The following is a 13,848-nucleotide window of genomic DNA, read 5'->3' as shown; positions in this document are numbered from 1 at the left end:
TGCGCATCAAGTTTTTGCAGGGATATTTGAGTGGTTAGTGGATAGGGTTAGCAGAGACTGAAGTGAGACATAAGACATAAGGCAGCACATGTGATTTCTTTGATAATATTGTATGGATCCCCACCCTCCCGTCTGGAGCGCATTGTGGGGCACATGTGGGTAAGGTAGTGTAGAGAACAGTTCACACGAGTTGTGATGCATCAGAAGTCTGGTATGAACTCGGTAGACAGGAGCAAAAGTCTGATTGTCACGTTGGTTGCTTAGAGATGGCAGGGAGCTGTTATGGCATTTTTTTGAAGTGGCAGGGTTGGGGGCACATTATGAATTTCCCTTGAAAATGAGTCGGGGTTCAAGGTGGGCAACTCTTGTTCTTGATCCGGGTTGTTGGTTGCTGAGATATGCCAGTGGGCTTCCTGTTGCCTGTAGTTTCATAGTTGATTAGGCATTGAAAGACGAGGCTTTCAGCATTTTCGTGAATATGATGTGGTTTTGGATGAATAATTTGCTTGAGCAATCACAAGCAGGAAGCAATGGAGAATTCTGCAGTTTTACAAGTGGAGAGTAGGATAGACAAAGATGCATTTTAAGCGGGAATAGCATCTATATTACTGTCCTGGATAATGTGAAAAAAATCTGACTACATGCATTTGAGGAAGGGGCAGCAGATATAAACGGTATGAAATTTTCAGATATATATATATCAAATAGACTATTTAAGGCTCAATATCCAAACAGTTGTTTAAATCATCATCATTGTGTTTATTCAGATATGCACAAAACATTCCATAAAACAGTGCAAAATATAAAATAGTGCAATATATAATAAATACATTTGTTATTTGGTACATTTTACAATTACAGCATGATAAAAACTACAGCTGATATACATACAAAGATATAAAGTAACCAGTTTATACTTTATGACACAAACATTTATAGGTAAACCGACACTCAGAGCTCAGTATTCAGCTTATTTTTCCTTGAATAAAGTGCAGATTTCTGAAATATGAGCAGAGACCAGCCCACAACAAATACATCAGTGCAGGCCGGTACTGCATGAAACCCAATTCCTGCAGTAAGGGCCGTAAAAACAAACCTCTGGCCCTTGCATATGCTGGACAAAAAAATACCAAGTGTGCAAGGTCCTCGGATGGTGCTTCACACATAGGGCAAGTCCCGCCCACACTCTCCCCAGGCCATGCTGCCACCACTGCCCGCAGGGTAATCCAGTTGAAACGTGCCATGGTCGGTCATCAGTACCCTATCTACTGAGTATTGTGCCCACAGCAAGTATCTCTGCATACAAAGGGTCATAAAAGCCATTAGCCCCCGATTCTTGAGTTTATGCAATGCCATGTTCTCTCTGTTCAGACACAAAAACTCATAAAAATGGGCGGTTCAAAATGTTATCTCACCCCGAGAGAGCATGCTACCTGGTGGGTGATGTTAACCAGATTCAGCTGTTTCTTAATATGGCACAGCCATGGAACCTTGTCACCCCAGTCTTTGGACATCATAAAAAAGATCAGTTCTTGCCTGAGGCTTGCTTTCTCATTGCCCCAGATCCTGAACAGTGAAACATTGGCTGCAGAGAAACCACATCCCCAATCGGTCTGCACCCCAGTTCCATGTAGACCCCAAAATCTAGGGCCGAATCGGGCAGGCCCAACAATTGTTTCAGAAATTGATTCAAGGCAATCTGGATAGTATTAACATTGAAAAAGCCCCAGAGTTCCATCCCAAATGTGGCTACCTAGGCTGCCTTGCCCCTATACAATTGCAACAGTGGCTCAATCGGTCTGGTTTGAAACATAGACATTGCCCTGGTGACCTCACCCAGAGCCTGCTTTAATCATGCTGCCTGATTTACTACATGGGAGGCGCAAAAGTTAGTAGCAAATCTGACCCCCAGGTAGTCGAAGTAGTCAACCCTGGGGATCACACTACTCCCACAGCGTATTCCCTGAATTTAATCAGGCGTCTTCCCCTCCAACAGACCATCACCACCACTTTGCTGCATTCACTACGAGGTATAAACTTTCCATGACCTTTGTGTAGTCAGTGATGAGAGCCTGGAGAGCCCTCGGGGTATGTGCCATCAAAAAATAATCATCTGCATACACCAACACCAGCAGAAACCGGCCACTTAATTTCAGGACATCTGGTGAGGATTTCTGAAGGAGATATTTGTATAGACCATTAATGTAAAGACAATAAAGTAAGGGCTCCAGGACAAACCCCAGGCACACCCCCAGTTCAACTGGGAAGGAGCCATTGAAGTGCCCATGTGCTCCACTCCTCACTCTGGCCTGCGTGGAGTCATTCAGCCGGGCCAGAAGATTTACCAGAGTGGGAAGGCAGTTCATGGACCTGCACATTTCCCACAGATTAGCACGGTTCACCTTGTCCAAAGACTGTGCTCAGATCCATGAACGCCAGATATATAGGCTCTTCCTTCGAATAAAGTGAATTTGTGATCACCAAATAAAGGTTTAATACCTGTTCTGCCATACCCAGCCTGGCCGAAATCTCAGCTGTACTGGGGAAAGTACTCCACTGCTAGCAACCCATTCCCCTAAGCGTTCCTGAATAGGCAGCCCAGTATTTTAAAAAGAGACTCCAATAGTAAAATGGGTCTGCATGATACAGGATATACCCGTGGGCCCTTTTTATAGATTGGGTGGATTCATAGCAGTGGACCATGAAGGTGGTATACGCCCTCCCGCGCAGATCACATTAAATCCTACTGTCAACACTGGGGCACAGAGTTCCGGGGCCAAATAAACAGGTCTACTGTGACATTATCTGGACCAGGGGCTCTGTTACAGCGCTAGCAGCCTATCGCCTTCTTGATCTCATCAACTGTGAACACAATTAGTCAGGCACCCCAAGCTGCCCCCACTGACTTCCTTGCAGTGCCTGTCCCCCCCTCACTGCACTGTAGAGGGTAGGGAAATTCTCCAACCATGCCTTATCCGATACACTACTAACTGGAATGTCCAAATTAAATGTGTAGAAGGGACCTCTTTGAGCAATTTCCCACAACTATTTAGTGTCATTGTCTCTAGAGGGACCCAAACTCCCTTGACATGGACTCCTGGTCCAGGGACCTGGACAACAAATTCCCTAGCTACTGGAGGCTCGATAAAAACTGCCGTCTTTAATAACGCGTGCTTCTTCTCCTCCCTCCATTTCAGTCTACGCCGGGAGGCATCCAAGGACACTTCTACAGGATATACATGGCATGGCAGAGTCGCTCTTGATGCCAAGCTGATATCGAGCCTAATTGGAAAATGGTTGCTACAGGTGTTATACATTACAGTGAACCCCACTATATGCACCCAAAACATCACAGGAATGCAAATGTAGTCAATAGTGGAACTTCCCATCGCAGAAGAGAAAAAATAATATTAAAACAGTGACTAGATAGTAGTAACGCTTAATTTAAAAAAGGAAAATCCAATGGTATGTCATATTGGAAGGGATATACCCTGTTGATATTTGGTCATCACAGTCAAAACAATCTATTGACCAACACTTTGAGAGAAGTTAGCACGTTGGGATTTAGCATGGTCATAAACGGAAAGTGATATCTCTATATATATTTGTGAACGTGTGTTTGTATGTTCGAGGTTGGCTCCTGCCCCTTAAAAGTTGGTGGGCTGACATTTTGGCTCAAGGTCGGCATACCAGCCTGGGGTGTACTGGCGATGGTGAAATTTGACCAACCCCCTCATTCGCCCTCTAAACTGGGCAGTGTCCAGCTCTCTGCTATCAGTATAGGCGATTTTGGGTGATTGACGATGTTGTGAGTTTTCCACAAATAGGAAGTTAGGACACAAGGTCGACATACCAGTATGGGGTGTACTGGCGGAAATGAAATTTGACCAACCCCACCCATTCGCCCTGCACAGGGGTGGAGCAGGATCTGATCCTGTGCTATCAGTATAGGCAATTCCGGGAGAATGCCAATTTTGTGATTTTTCAAAAATAGGAAGTTATGACACAATAAAACATACACAATGTTATAGCAGACCCCCTGGTGCATTTCAGATATAGTCCTGTGCACCGCTGGGCAGTACAGCTAGTTTAGTAATATATGCATGGCCTTCAAAAAGGAGCCTCAGAAGCAAAGGGGTATTTTTCGACTGACATGTATGCAAACATTGTAATCCAATTTTGAAGGCCATTGCCTATTCAAGTTAAAGCAACAGAGTGCTAGTTTTTTAAAACCATTATGCAGCCTTTCTGCAATACTGGACAAACCGGGAAAATAGCATGGCTTGGATCTTATAAATCCAAGCCTTTAAACAGGGCTCAGCTGAGAGCTGAAATGTGAAGTGCTTGTTCTGAAACTACAATTAGCATAAATGTCCTTATGTAGAATGCAGCACAGAATGAACACCCATTTCCTCCCTACCCCCTACAAGACCTGGGAACTTTACAAAATGTGCAATGAAACTACTAACAGACTTGATTTATCTTGGAAGGATGAACGTCAGCCTTTTCAGAATTCTTATCCCAGAATTACACCAAAGCTGTGGTGTGGTTCTGCAGCCTTATGCGGGTTAGCCTACTGCCCCATTAATTTTGGAATAATACTAGGTTCTTTGGACAGTCTGCGCCATAAACTGTTCGTTTATTCAAGGGGGCAGTGAACACCTGCAACACAGTTATAGTCAGCTCCTTGCTGCACTGGCTTAGTTTCTTCTCCTGCGAGAATTCCTGTTTCTTTCTGCACTTTTCACTGGGGATGCTCAGGGTGAACAATGAATCTTCTGATCTTCCATGGGCCTTTTTTCCATAAGGGCTATTACGCTTGCTTTTGCTGAAAGGTTTTCATCCTAGTTTCTAAGATTTTGGCCCTGTTTTCTAACCACTGTCTGCTATTGCATTGTTATCAATACAGGCCAGAATGACACTTTAAACTGAAACAATCTAAAATAGAATCTTCCCCGCACACCATATGTTTATAAAGGAAGGTCATAGAGTTTGTATTTATCTCTGATTTAATGGAATCAAGATGCAAGGGGGGGAAGGAAACAACCTTGGCACAACGGTTGTTATGTGGAAAATTGGAGAAATGGGTATCCTGATGTAAGGATACCCCCGTCTGATGCGCTCTATCTCTCTGTGGAACAGTCACATTGCACTTTATATATCTGTGGAACAGTCACATTGCACTCTATCTATCTGTGGAACAGTCACATTTTCATAAATATATAAGAATTCGGAAACTGTACAGATGGTGGCATTCACGAAAATGACCATTGTTTCCCTATTTCATTTTTGATTCCTCACTCTTGAGGAGAGGATTAGTTCATAGCTGATAAAAAAACCCCTATGACACAGAGGCCACTAGAAGCAAGGTGGATGACCCTGGTAGATGTGAGAAACTGAAGATAAACTCTCATAAACTCTTTCCAACCCACAATGCTATGTCCAGCGGTGCCGCATGGGTGGTGATTGCTAAGTATTTAGGCTCAAATTCAAAGGAGAAAAGGAGAGTTTTGGAGATGTAAGAAAGCCTGCTGGTCTGACAGTAGAGAAATAGGTTAGATACTAATTACATGTAACCTATTTGGAACTTTCCTTAAAACTGCCTTTTCCCACATTGACTTGAATGCAAAGTCCTTTCCCAAATCAGGAACAGTTTATGTGAGAGGGACTTGAGGAACAGGTGCACAGTCTGAAAGAAAGAGTTTACCTAGAGGACCTGCTTTAAGCATGTTGGTGTCCCTACCTCTTCTTGGTCTTTGAAGGATGAACCAAAAACAAGCTTTTGCAAAATCAACATTTTTTTGCGTTTGGGTATTTTCAAATCATTTGCCAGGCACTGTCATAATGGTACTAGCTGGCCATCAGATGGCAAATGCTGGAACATGGTGAGATTACCTGTGCATATGATAGCAGTGCCTGGCAAATGTCTACCCAATGCCTCTAGACAAAGCAAAACTGTTTCCTTTATTAATTCTAGTTTTTTACAGGACTTCAGTGCATGGAACAGATATAAACCAAGTAGCGGGAGGCACACCTGGTTAAGACATTTCTTTTATATCAGTAGCAGATGTACAACTTTACAACTGCGATGAAGCCTTAACTCTCTGCAGACTACATAAAAATAACACTGGCAGGCGCATGTGTGATGTTATTGTTGACAAAGCTAGTTTAAAGAGATCGCAGGAGGATGTTTCCTGGGCAAGGAGGGGCAGGAAGTGGGTGAGAATGGTCATAAGGATTAGCATGGCCGTGGGCCGTCAATGGCTGGGTCAATAACCAAATAACACCCCAAAACTGTGTGTCCTTCCTCATGTGTCAACTGCCTCATAGCTGTGCTCCAATGCAATAGTTTAGGCTTATAGGTGATGCGTATGTGCCAGCTAATAGCTGAAACTAATGAGTGCCATGACCCCAGATTATTTCAGCAATTTTCCCAAGAACGAATGAAGTCCCAGATAGCATGTGTAAGTAGATTGGGGGTGCTCTTTGAACACTATATCACTGAAAGTGGGATTATACTGCAAGGTGTATGTGCTTTGTGTTGAATAATTGAAATTGAGACCCTGGGTAGTATCTTCACAATAGGCTTTCTCTTGCAATTTGGGCTTTTGGGATTCCTTAGACATCTTAGATTGAAATAGGGACTGCCTTTGAATGGTGTCTAACATGGTCAAAAAAGGCAATACAGTAATTTAAATATTTTTCTTATTGAGCACATGAAATTAGAACTGAGATGTTGTGAGAGTGAAAAAGATTTTTTGAAAATAGTGAGTGAGTTTGGCCCTTCTCTCCCAACATTCCTAAAGAAGCCGAACCAGTCAGAAATCCGAGTCTTTGCAATTATTTTTAACCAGTCCAGCATCACGAAAGATATCAAATAAGAATGCACAGACAAGCTAGGAACCAATAGTTTGTCACATATAGTGTCCAACACTTTAGGTTTAAATCAGTCCAAGAATTGGTTAATTATATCACAGCAACATATCCAAAGGATACCAATATTTGTTAATGGTTGCAGAGGAAATGAAGTCAATTATTTTGTTTCAAACTCTATTTTGAGTACTGCTTCAACTTTTGATTTCTGAGGGAAGTAGATACAGTAGACATCATTTTATAACGTAAGTTGATATTTTAACAAAGGTGAACTCAAACAATGTCCATTATCTAGAATAGCCATTCATTTTTTTAAATATGGATGTTGGTGAGAGTATGAAAAATAAGGTGGCTTTTATGCACTGAATTAAAACATAAGTGAGACAACAGCAGGCAGATCGTGCTTTTCTTTCTGTAGGCAAGCCTAGTGTAATTCATTTAAAGTATTCCGGGGGCTTCCTTGGCATTGGAAATCACACATGCCGCATCACCATCTAGTAACCATTGCTAGACGTTCACCTCCAGGTCAGAGCCATATGAGTGCGTATACAAATGAGCCCAAATGCAAGTCCTTTCTTTGTCACCATAATTTTGCTGGTGTTAGCTAAACATGCAACAATGATCCACCAGGCTGTCAAGACTATACTGCACTGATGATCCCTAATGAGGATGAAACCAGGTATTTAGCTGTCTGCAGCCTTGAGAAATGCCTTTTTTGGGTTGATAAAGCTATGTTGATAGAGCTATGTGTAAAGTAGCACTGCTTTGTAAAACAGACAATTTTCTTGTAGTTTATAGGTATTTATTGCTAGATGAAACGAGATATTAGATGGAATGCATTTTAATAGTTTATCCGTACGCTATATGAAAAACTATGTGATAACTTTCTAATTGGATGTTATTTTTCTATCAGATCCTTGCAGAAAATATGAAGCTCGAGTGCAAGTGCCATGGAGTTTCTGGATCATGTACCACCAAAACATGCTGGACAACACTACCAAAGTTCCGCGAGCTGGGCTACGTACTGAAGGACAAATACAACGAGGCAGTTCAGGTTGAGCCAGTACGAGCGAGCCGAAACAAGCGGCCAACCTTTCTTAAGATCAAAAAGCCACTGTCTTACCTCAAGCCCATGGATACAGACTTGGTGTACATTGAGAAATCCCCAAACTACTGTGAGGAAGACCCTGTGACAGGCAGTGTCGGGACGCAGGGTAGAATGTGCAACAAGACGGCCCAACCGAACAGTGGATGCGACCTGATGTGCTGTGGCCGCGGGTACAACACACATCAATACTCAAGAGTGTGGAAGTGCAACTGCAAATTCCACTGGTGCTGCTACGTCAAGTGTAACACATGCAGTGAAAGAACAGAGGTGTTCACTTGTAAGTGAAAACACACATAGGGAGGACAAGCCTTGCTTCCCTGAAACTTCCATTGATTGCACATATGACGTGCTGGGAGACTATGACAACAACCTGCTGATTTCAAAAGAGAACGGGCATGCAGAACCTGCTTCTTTGCATGTCAGTACCTGTGGACACGAGGTTCGTATAGGGTATCATCAAAGCTAGCAGACCCGCCAATCGTCGAATACAACATGCAGTGGAGAGCACATTGATGACCTTAGGGAACATACATAGCAATCGAACAAAATATCTGAGTGTGGCACTTAAAGTATCGAACTAAATGGTTGAATATGCGCCTACTGTACAAAATAGGGACAAGGCAAGGAACAAAAACTCTTTTGTGCAACAGTATGAATGTATCTATTGATTATGCAGATGGAGGGTTAATTGCTTGCGAACAGGTTCTGATTTACTTCCTTGAGACTCGGCTGCGCGGTCTCGGCTGCAACATGCGCAGATGGTGCAGCTTTCCCCGACACTGGATTTCCTCATACTTTTTTCATGCGCAGCGGTTTTCACTTTTTAAGCACAGGGACCTGGACATGTGGGCATAGTAATAACAATATTTAAGCATTGTATTTAGATAACTAATATTAATTTATTTAATGAAAGAAGTCTATAAGGATTTGGAAGACTCTGCATTTAAAGTAACCGTGCAGCTTTCATTGCAGATAATCTTTGTAGATACATAGATAGGACAAGGAAAACTGAAGATGTATATATTAGCCTTATGGAAATGCTTACTTCTGGTTGTACAGTACTTTCAGCCTGTTCTACTCTTTGAAAGTAAGCAGCACTATATAGATGGATATATATGGATATATACACATATATATGTATATATATATCCATACATATATTGCTGCTAGTTATCTGGAAAACCACTATAATAGATATTTTCAAAGAGTACACAATGTATTATCACTCATAAAAGCAACAAGATTGAGAACACGACATTATCATACACCAGGTACATTTCCAACTCTGGAAAATGGACCATAAAATGAAAGAGTATATTTTGTAAAAGACTATTTTTATATGAATATTTTATTTATACCATGTCTGCTTGTATTCCTCTATAACCTGTACTTTTATTTTCTAAAACAAGCAAACACTGTGTAATTCTAAGGGTATTGAACACAGTATGGACGGTTGCCTTGTCTGTTTGCACTGCTGTAGTCAGAAGGGATATATTCAGATGTAAGTTGGGTTTGTATTTCAAAAGTAGAAAAAACGTTCATTTTAGAAGAGCAGTTTGCGGAAGTGTGTATGTTTTTGAACATGCTCGTGTGTTCGAGCACACGTGCCAGCCTTAGCGTGCGTATGTTTATGTGCATGCATGTGTGCGTGCGTCAGTGTATACACAAACTGGCTCATTCCCTGTACTTTAACTTGCAGCACATGCAAAACAAGAGCCGGCCACGCCGCCTGGCTGCAGTCACAAGGCCAGAATCCGTGATTGGTATTAACCGGCTGCCGATTTGTTCCATTCTGAAAGGGGACAGCAGAGCGCGCTTCCCACGCGCGTCATTCATTAAACTGTGGCATTCTGGCTGGCAAATGTGCTGCGTTTGCTGTCAGCTAAACCACCATATTGTGCTGCTGTCAATTCTCATTTTATCACTGGCAGACTGTAGACGATGACTGTAAAAACCTGCATGCCACTCACTGCCCGATTCTCACAGATAAGCTCACAACGCTCACATTGTACATCCAAAACGTTGTACTTTGTCTTTTCATTTTTGCATAAAGGTGAAGAGTTAATACATCTCACTTCTTGTGGTCGACTTTACTTGCAGCTTATAATGCACACCTGTCATCGATACCACTATTAAATACACCAGTTTCGAATTCCCCATGGAGGATGCAGCGTCTTATCACACCCAGCACATGTTTGTGTATTCCCAAAGTGCACGGAAGGCTGAATTAAAATAGTGCAAAGGTGCGTGCAATTTTTAGAATCAAGTTGTTTTTGCAATGGTGATAATTGTTTTAGTCATGATGCAGGAACACATGCGAAGTACTTGAGACCAAGGCCAGCAGCAGTTTGGACATACCGCCTTTATTATCAGGAACACGGCTGCCCCGTCAGCAATGTGTATTGCTTTGCTGGCAATCGAATGACTCACCACACCTGTGCAATGATAATTGGATGTACAACTTGTTAACATAGTATCTTGAGCTGGATCCCTGACACCGCTACTCACCAGACTCACAGGGCCTACGCAGAGCCCAGCTGCCTAGGACACAAAGTCCTTGACTTCATCCCAGGAACCCAACAGGGGCACCCTTCTTTGATAACTAGCCTTGATAATGACCTACGGGTCGAAACACGTGTCGGCTGACCACCACTGGGACCAAGACGCCACGTAATAAACTCACAAAACAAGAAACGGTGTGGAAAATCCATTGTGTAAAACAAACCAATAGTGAGGTATCCAGGATACACCCAGATCTTGTTAACATAGTAGCTACGATACTTTCAATTCAGCATGTTCTAAAACGTCTGCAACCTTGATCTATGCTTTTGAAAAATGAGTACCCACAACACTGAATGGGATCCCAGTCTGGCTATAGTGGCCGCTGATATTTCACAAGAGTAGCAACGCTGTAGCTGCACAATTTGACAAAGAAGCCATGACATATTTTAATAACAAACACAAACCCCATGTTTTAAGTGATCTGAATGGAAATTAGAAAAACCTACCATTTTAGATGGAATAACGAAAAGAAAAATAGGGTGGGTTAATAATATGTATTTCTTGAAAAGTAGCTATGAGTAAGCATCACGAGGAGGTCATAGAACTGTTCCTTTTAGGGCCCCCCTCCAAAATATCTACTCAACTATCTGCAAATGATGCATAGTCATTCCTATACTGAACATCCCTAAAATGCAATGAAAAAATACATTCGGTGGAGGCGTGGAGGCATTAAAAGACGCGTAAAAAGGTTCTCTGTGTTTCCTAGCTGCAATTCCCTGCTCTCTATTGTGGGCTGGAATAAACTACCAGTTTGTCCTCATGCCTGCGGGTTCATCGTAGACAGGAGGACACACCCATGTTAGACCCACAGATCGGATGATCAGTGATTCTGCTGACAGTAGACGCTCTGATAGCCTGAAGCAGACCTATATGTAAATCCGAGCTCATATATTTGAACTAATAAGGATTCAGGGAAGAAACCAACCTTGACACTGGCTTGTAATATCAATGAGGCAAACAAACAGGTGTCCACAGATTTGTGGAACACTCCCGCCCCATGCACACCTAGCATTATTGTCTAAGTCAATTCAAATGAACACTATTTACTCAAAGTTATATGTTACAATCTTGATTGTTTATATAGTTAATGTAAAAAAACATGAAAATATTCACACATTATACAGAAAAAATAAGGGTTTTCAAAATCAACAAGCAGTCAATTGTATGCTCATCGATTTCAGAAACTCAACAAGGGTGGAATTGAGAACCCTATGGGAAACGTGCTTTCCCTCTTGAACACACTAGGCAGACACCCTCACTGCACATGACTCCATATCTTCTATTGAAGGTAAGACTATTGCTTTGAAAATTATGGAAAGAATGCAACATATGACATTATGGAATACAAGACAGTTGTCATTTCAATGTACTCGGCAACATAATCTTAGCGATTCACTTGCATGTCCCAACATTCTTGAAAATGATGTCTCCAGCTTGGACTGTACTTCCTTGACCTACACCAGGTGAATATTAAGGGAGCCAAACCATGATAGATTTTTGTCTGATGTTATCACTAAAAATTAGCTTTAACACATCGTCCAACTAGAAAAGTGTATTCTCCATTTTAGGTTTGTAGATCACTGTACAGCACAACAACGATCAATACTTCCTGAGGAAGGAAAGTGTATTTCCAAAACGCATGCAGCATGTCATTGACTGCTTGTTGATTTTGAAAACCATGTTGCACTCTGTTTCTTTTTTACATTAACAATATAAACAATCAAGATTGTAACGTATAACTTTGAGTAAATCATGTTCAATTTAATTAACTCTATATAACGTCTTAACTGTTGATTGTTAGACAATAATCCTAGGTGTGCAGGGGACGGGAGCGTTCCAGAAATCTGTGGACACCTGTTTGTTTGTCTCTGCTGACAGCAGACTCATCATGATTGTGCTGTTTCCTAGAGAGTTCCTGTACCACCCCATACCTGTTAGGATCTAACCATATTTGGCCGCACATAGATTATTATCTCCAGTGGGACTGATGGTCAGGGGAGCTCTTGGAGCAGTAGAGGTGTTATTAAAAAAAAAGCTGTTTCTTTTGGCTTCTCCTCCGAAAAGCCGTGCTCCAGAGCAGATGGACAATGAGGGTCGTCTGCAAGCATGCAAAGTATTTAAGGAAGGAGCCGTGTCAAAGTCAGTTTCACAGGCCTACAGGCAATCATTGACCTGCTATAGTAATGAGTGGTTCTACACGAGAAATCGTTGCGATTGTCCATTGAGGCAGAAAGAGGGTGCTACTGTTTATTTTGATACAACATTTATGACATCACTGCGAAGTAATTTGTGCAATTAGCACCCACAAGTACAGTATATAGTTAATCCCTGATTTTATGAATTGCTGAATACATTTATAGGGTACCAGAGGTAGACTAAAGTACCAGTGTTGAGTCCTGACTTTTTTGACTGGGCGGCCTTAGTGGGGCACTGACTTATGCAGGAGTGGCATGAAGTACGAGCGCGCACAAACACAATGGTCATGGTTTAGGATAATGGGGTGGCACCTGGGGTGGCCAGTCAGATTCCAGGGGTAACACATGCCACCCCAGTCCACTCCCTGGACACGCCGCTGTAAACTACATCAAAGTATATCGCTCGATCAACTGAGCGATATACCCAAGCTCTGTGTCTTGTGAACAATTTAGCAGAGAAAACATTTAATTGTGTCTGGAATCAGAGCAAATATATTCGTGTGGGTGATAAGAGGACATTTTGGTGGTGTTACATAACATAATATGAAAATAAGGACAACTGTGTCACGGTTTCAGTCGACCACCCACCTTACAATGACACATGTTCGTATCTTGAATGGGTGTACAATGCTAAATCTTTAGCATCTGTGCCACCCACATGAGGATCATGGCCCAAGATTGTACCACGTAGCCCTTTGTGGCCAATGGCTGTGCCACACATGACTATTAGCCCTGAGCTGATATCACTTCCTTCCTTCTTGTGTATCCCACCCCCAAAGCACTTCGAATAAATAAAAAAAGGGGGGATTTTTAGGCAGAAGAGAACTCAAAGGCAGTGCCACAGGGTCTGTTCCGGCTAAAGAGGCGCATTTTAATACCGAAAGCACTCTGGTGTAATGCGGCCATGTCGCGCAGGCTCAGAGATGTGCGCAACCTGACTGCGCGTCCTTTGAACCCGAAGGTAATTGGCCATGCCGATCCGCAAATGCGCCTGAAACAGATTGAGTGAAAAGCAAAGGATGTATGTTTTCGCAGATACTTTTTATTCAAACACTTTGCTCTTTGTCCTCCGGGAGAGCAGCTCTGTTTTTCTTGCAATACACACAGTTG

General features: G+C 42.3%; 1 protein-coding gene across 1 annotated transcript in view; it reads left to right on the top strand.

Annotated features, from left to right (window-relative positions):
- WNT7A (Wnt family member 7A) overlaps positions 1–10,055 on the top strand; it is a 181,012-nt gene extending 170,957 nt beyond the window's left edge. Inside the window, exon 4 of the mRNA XM_069643566.1 lies at positions 7,787–10,055. Coding sequence (XP_069499667.1) covers positions 7,787–8,266 — 480 coding nt within the window. The 3' untranslated portion in view covers positions 8,267–10,055. The remainder of the gene's footprint in view (positions 1–7,786) is intronic.
- The last annotated feature ends 3,793 nt before the right edge of the window (positions 10,056–13,848 follow it).

This window comes from Ambystoma mexicanum, chromosome 2p (genome assembly GCF_040938575.1).
Source record: "Ambystoma mexicanum isolate Mex_15411 chromosome 2p, UKY_AmexF1_1, whole genome shotgun sequence".
Classification (NCBI taxonomy): domain Eukaryota; kingdom Metazoa; phylum Chordata; class Amphibia; order Caudata; family Ambystomatidae; genus Ambystoma; species Ambystoma mexicanum.
The sequence above is the reverse complement of the archived record's forward strand: the minus strand, read 5'-3'. Positions and strand labels throughout refer to the sequence as shown.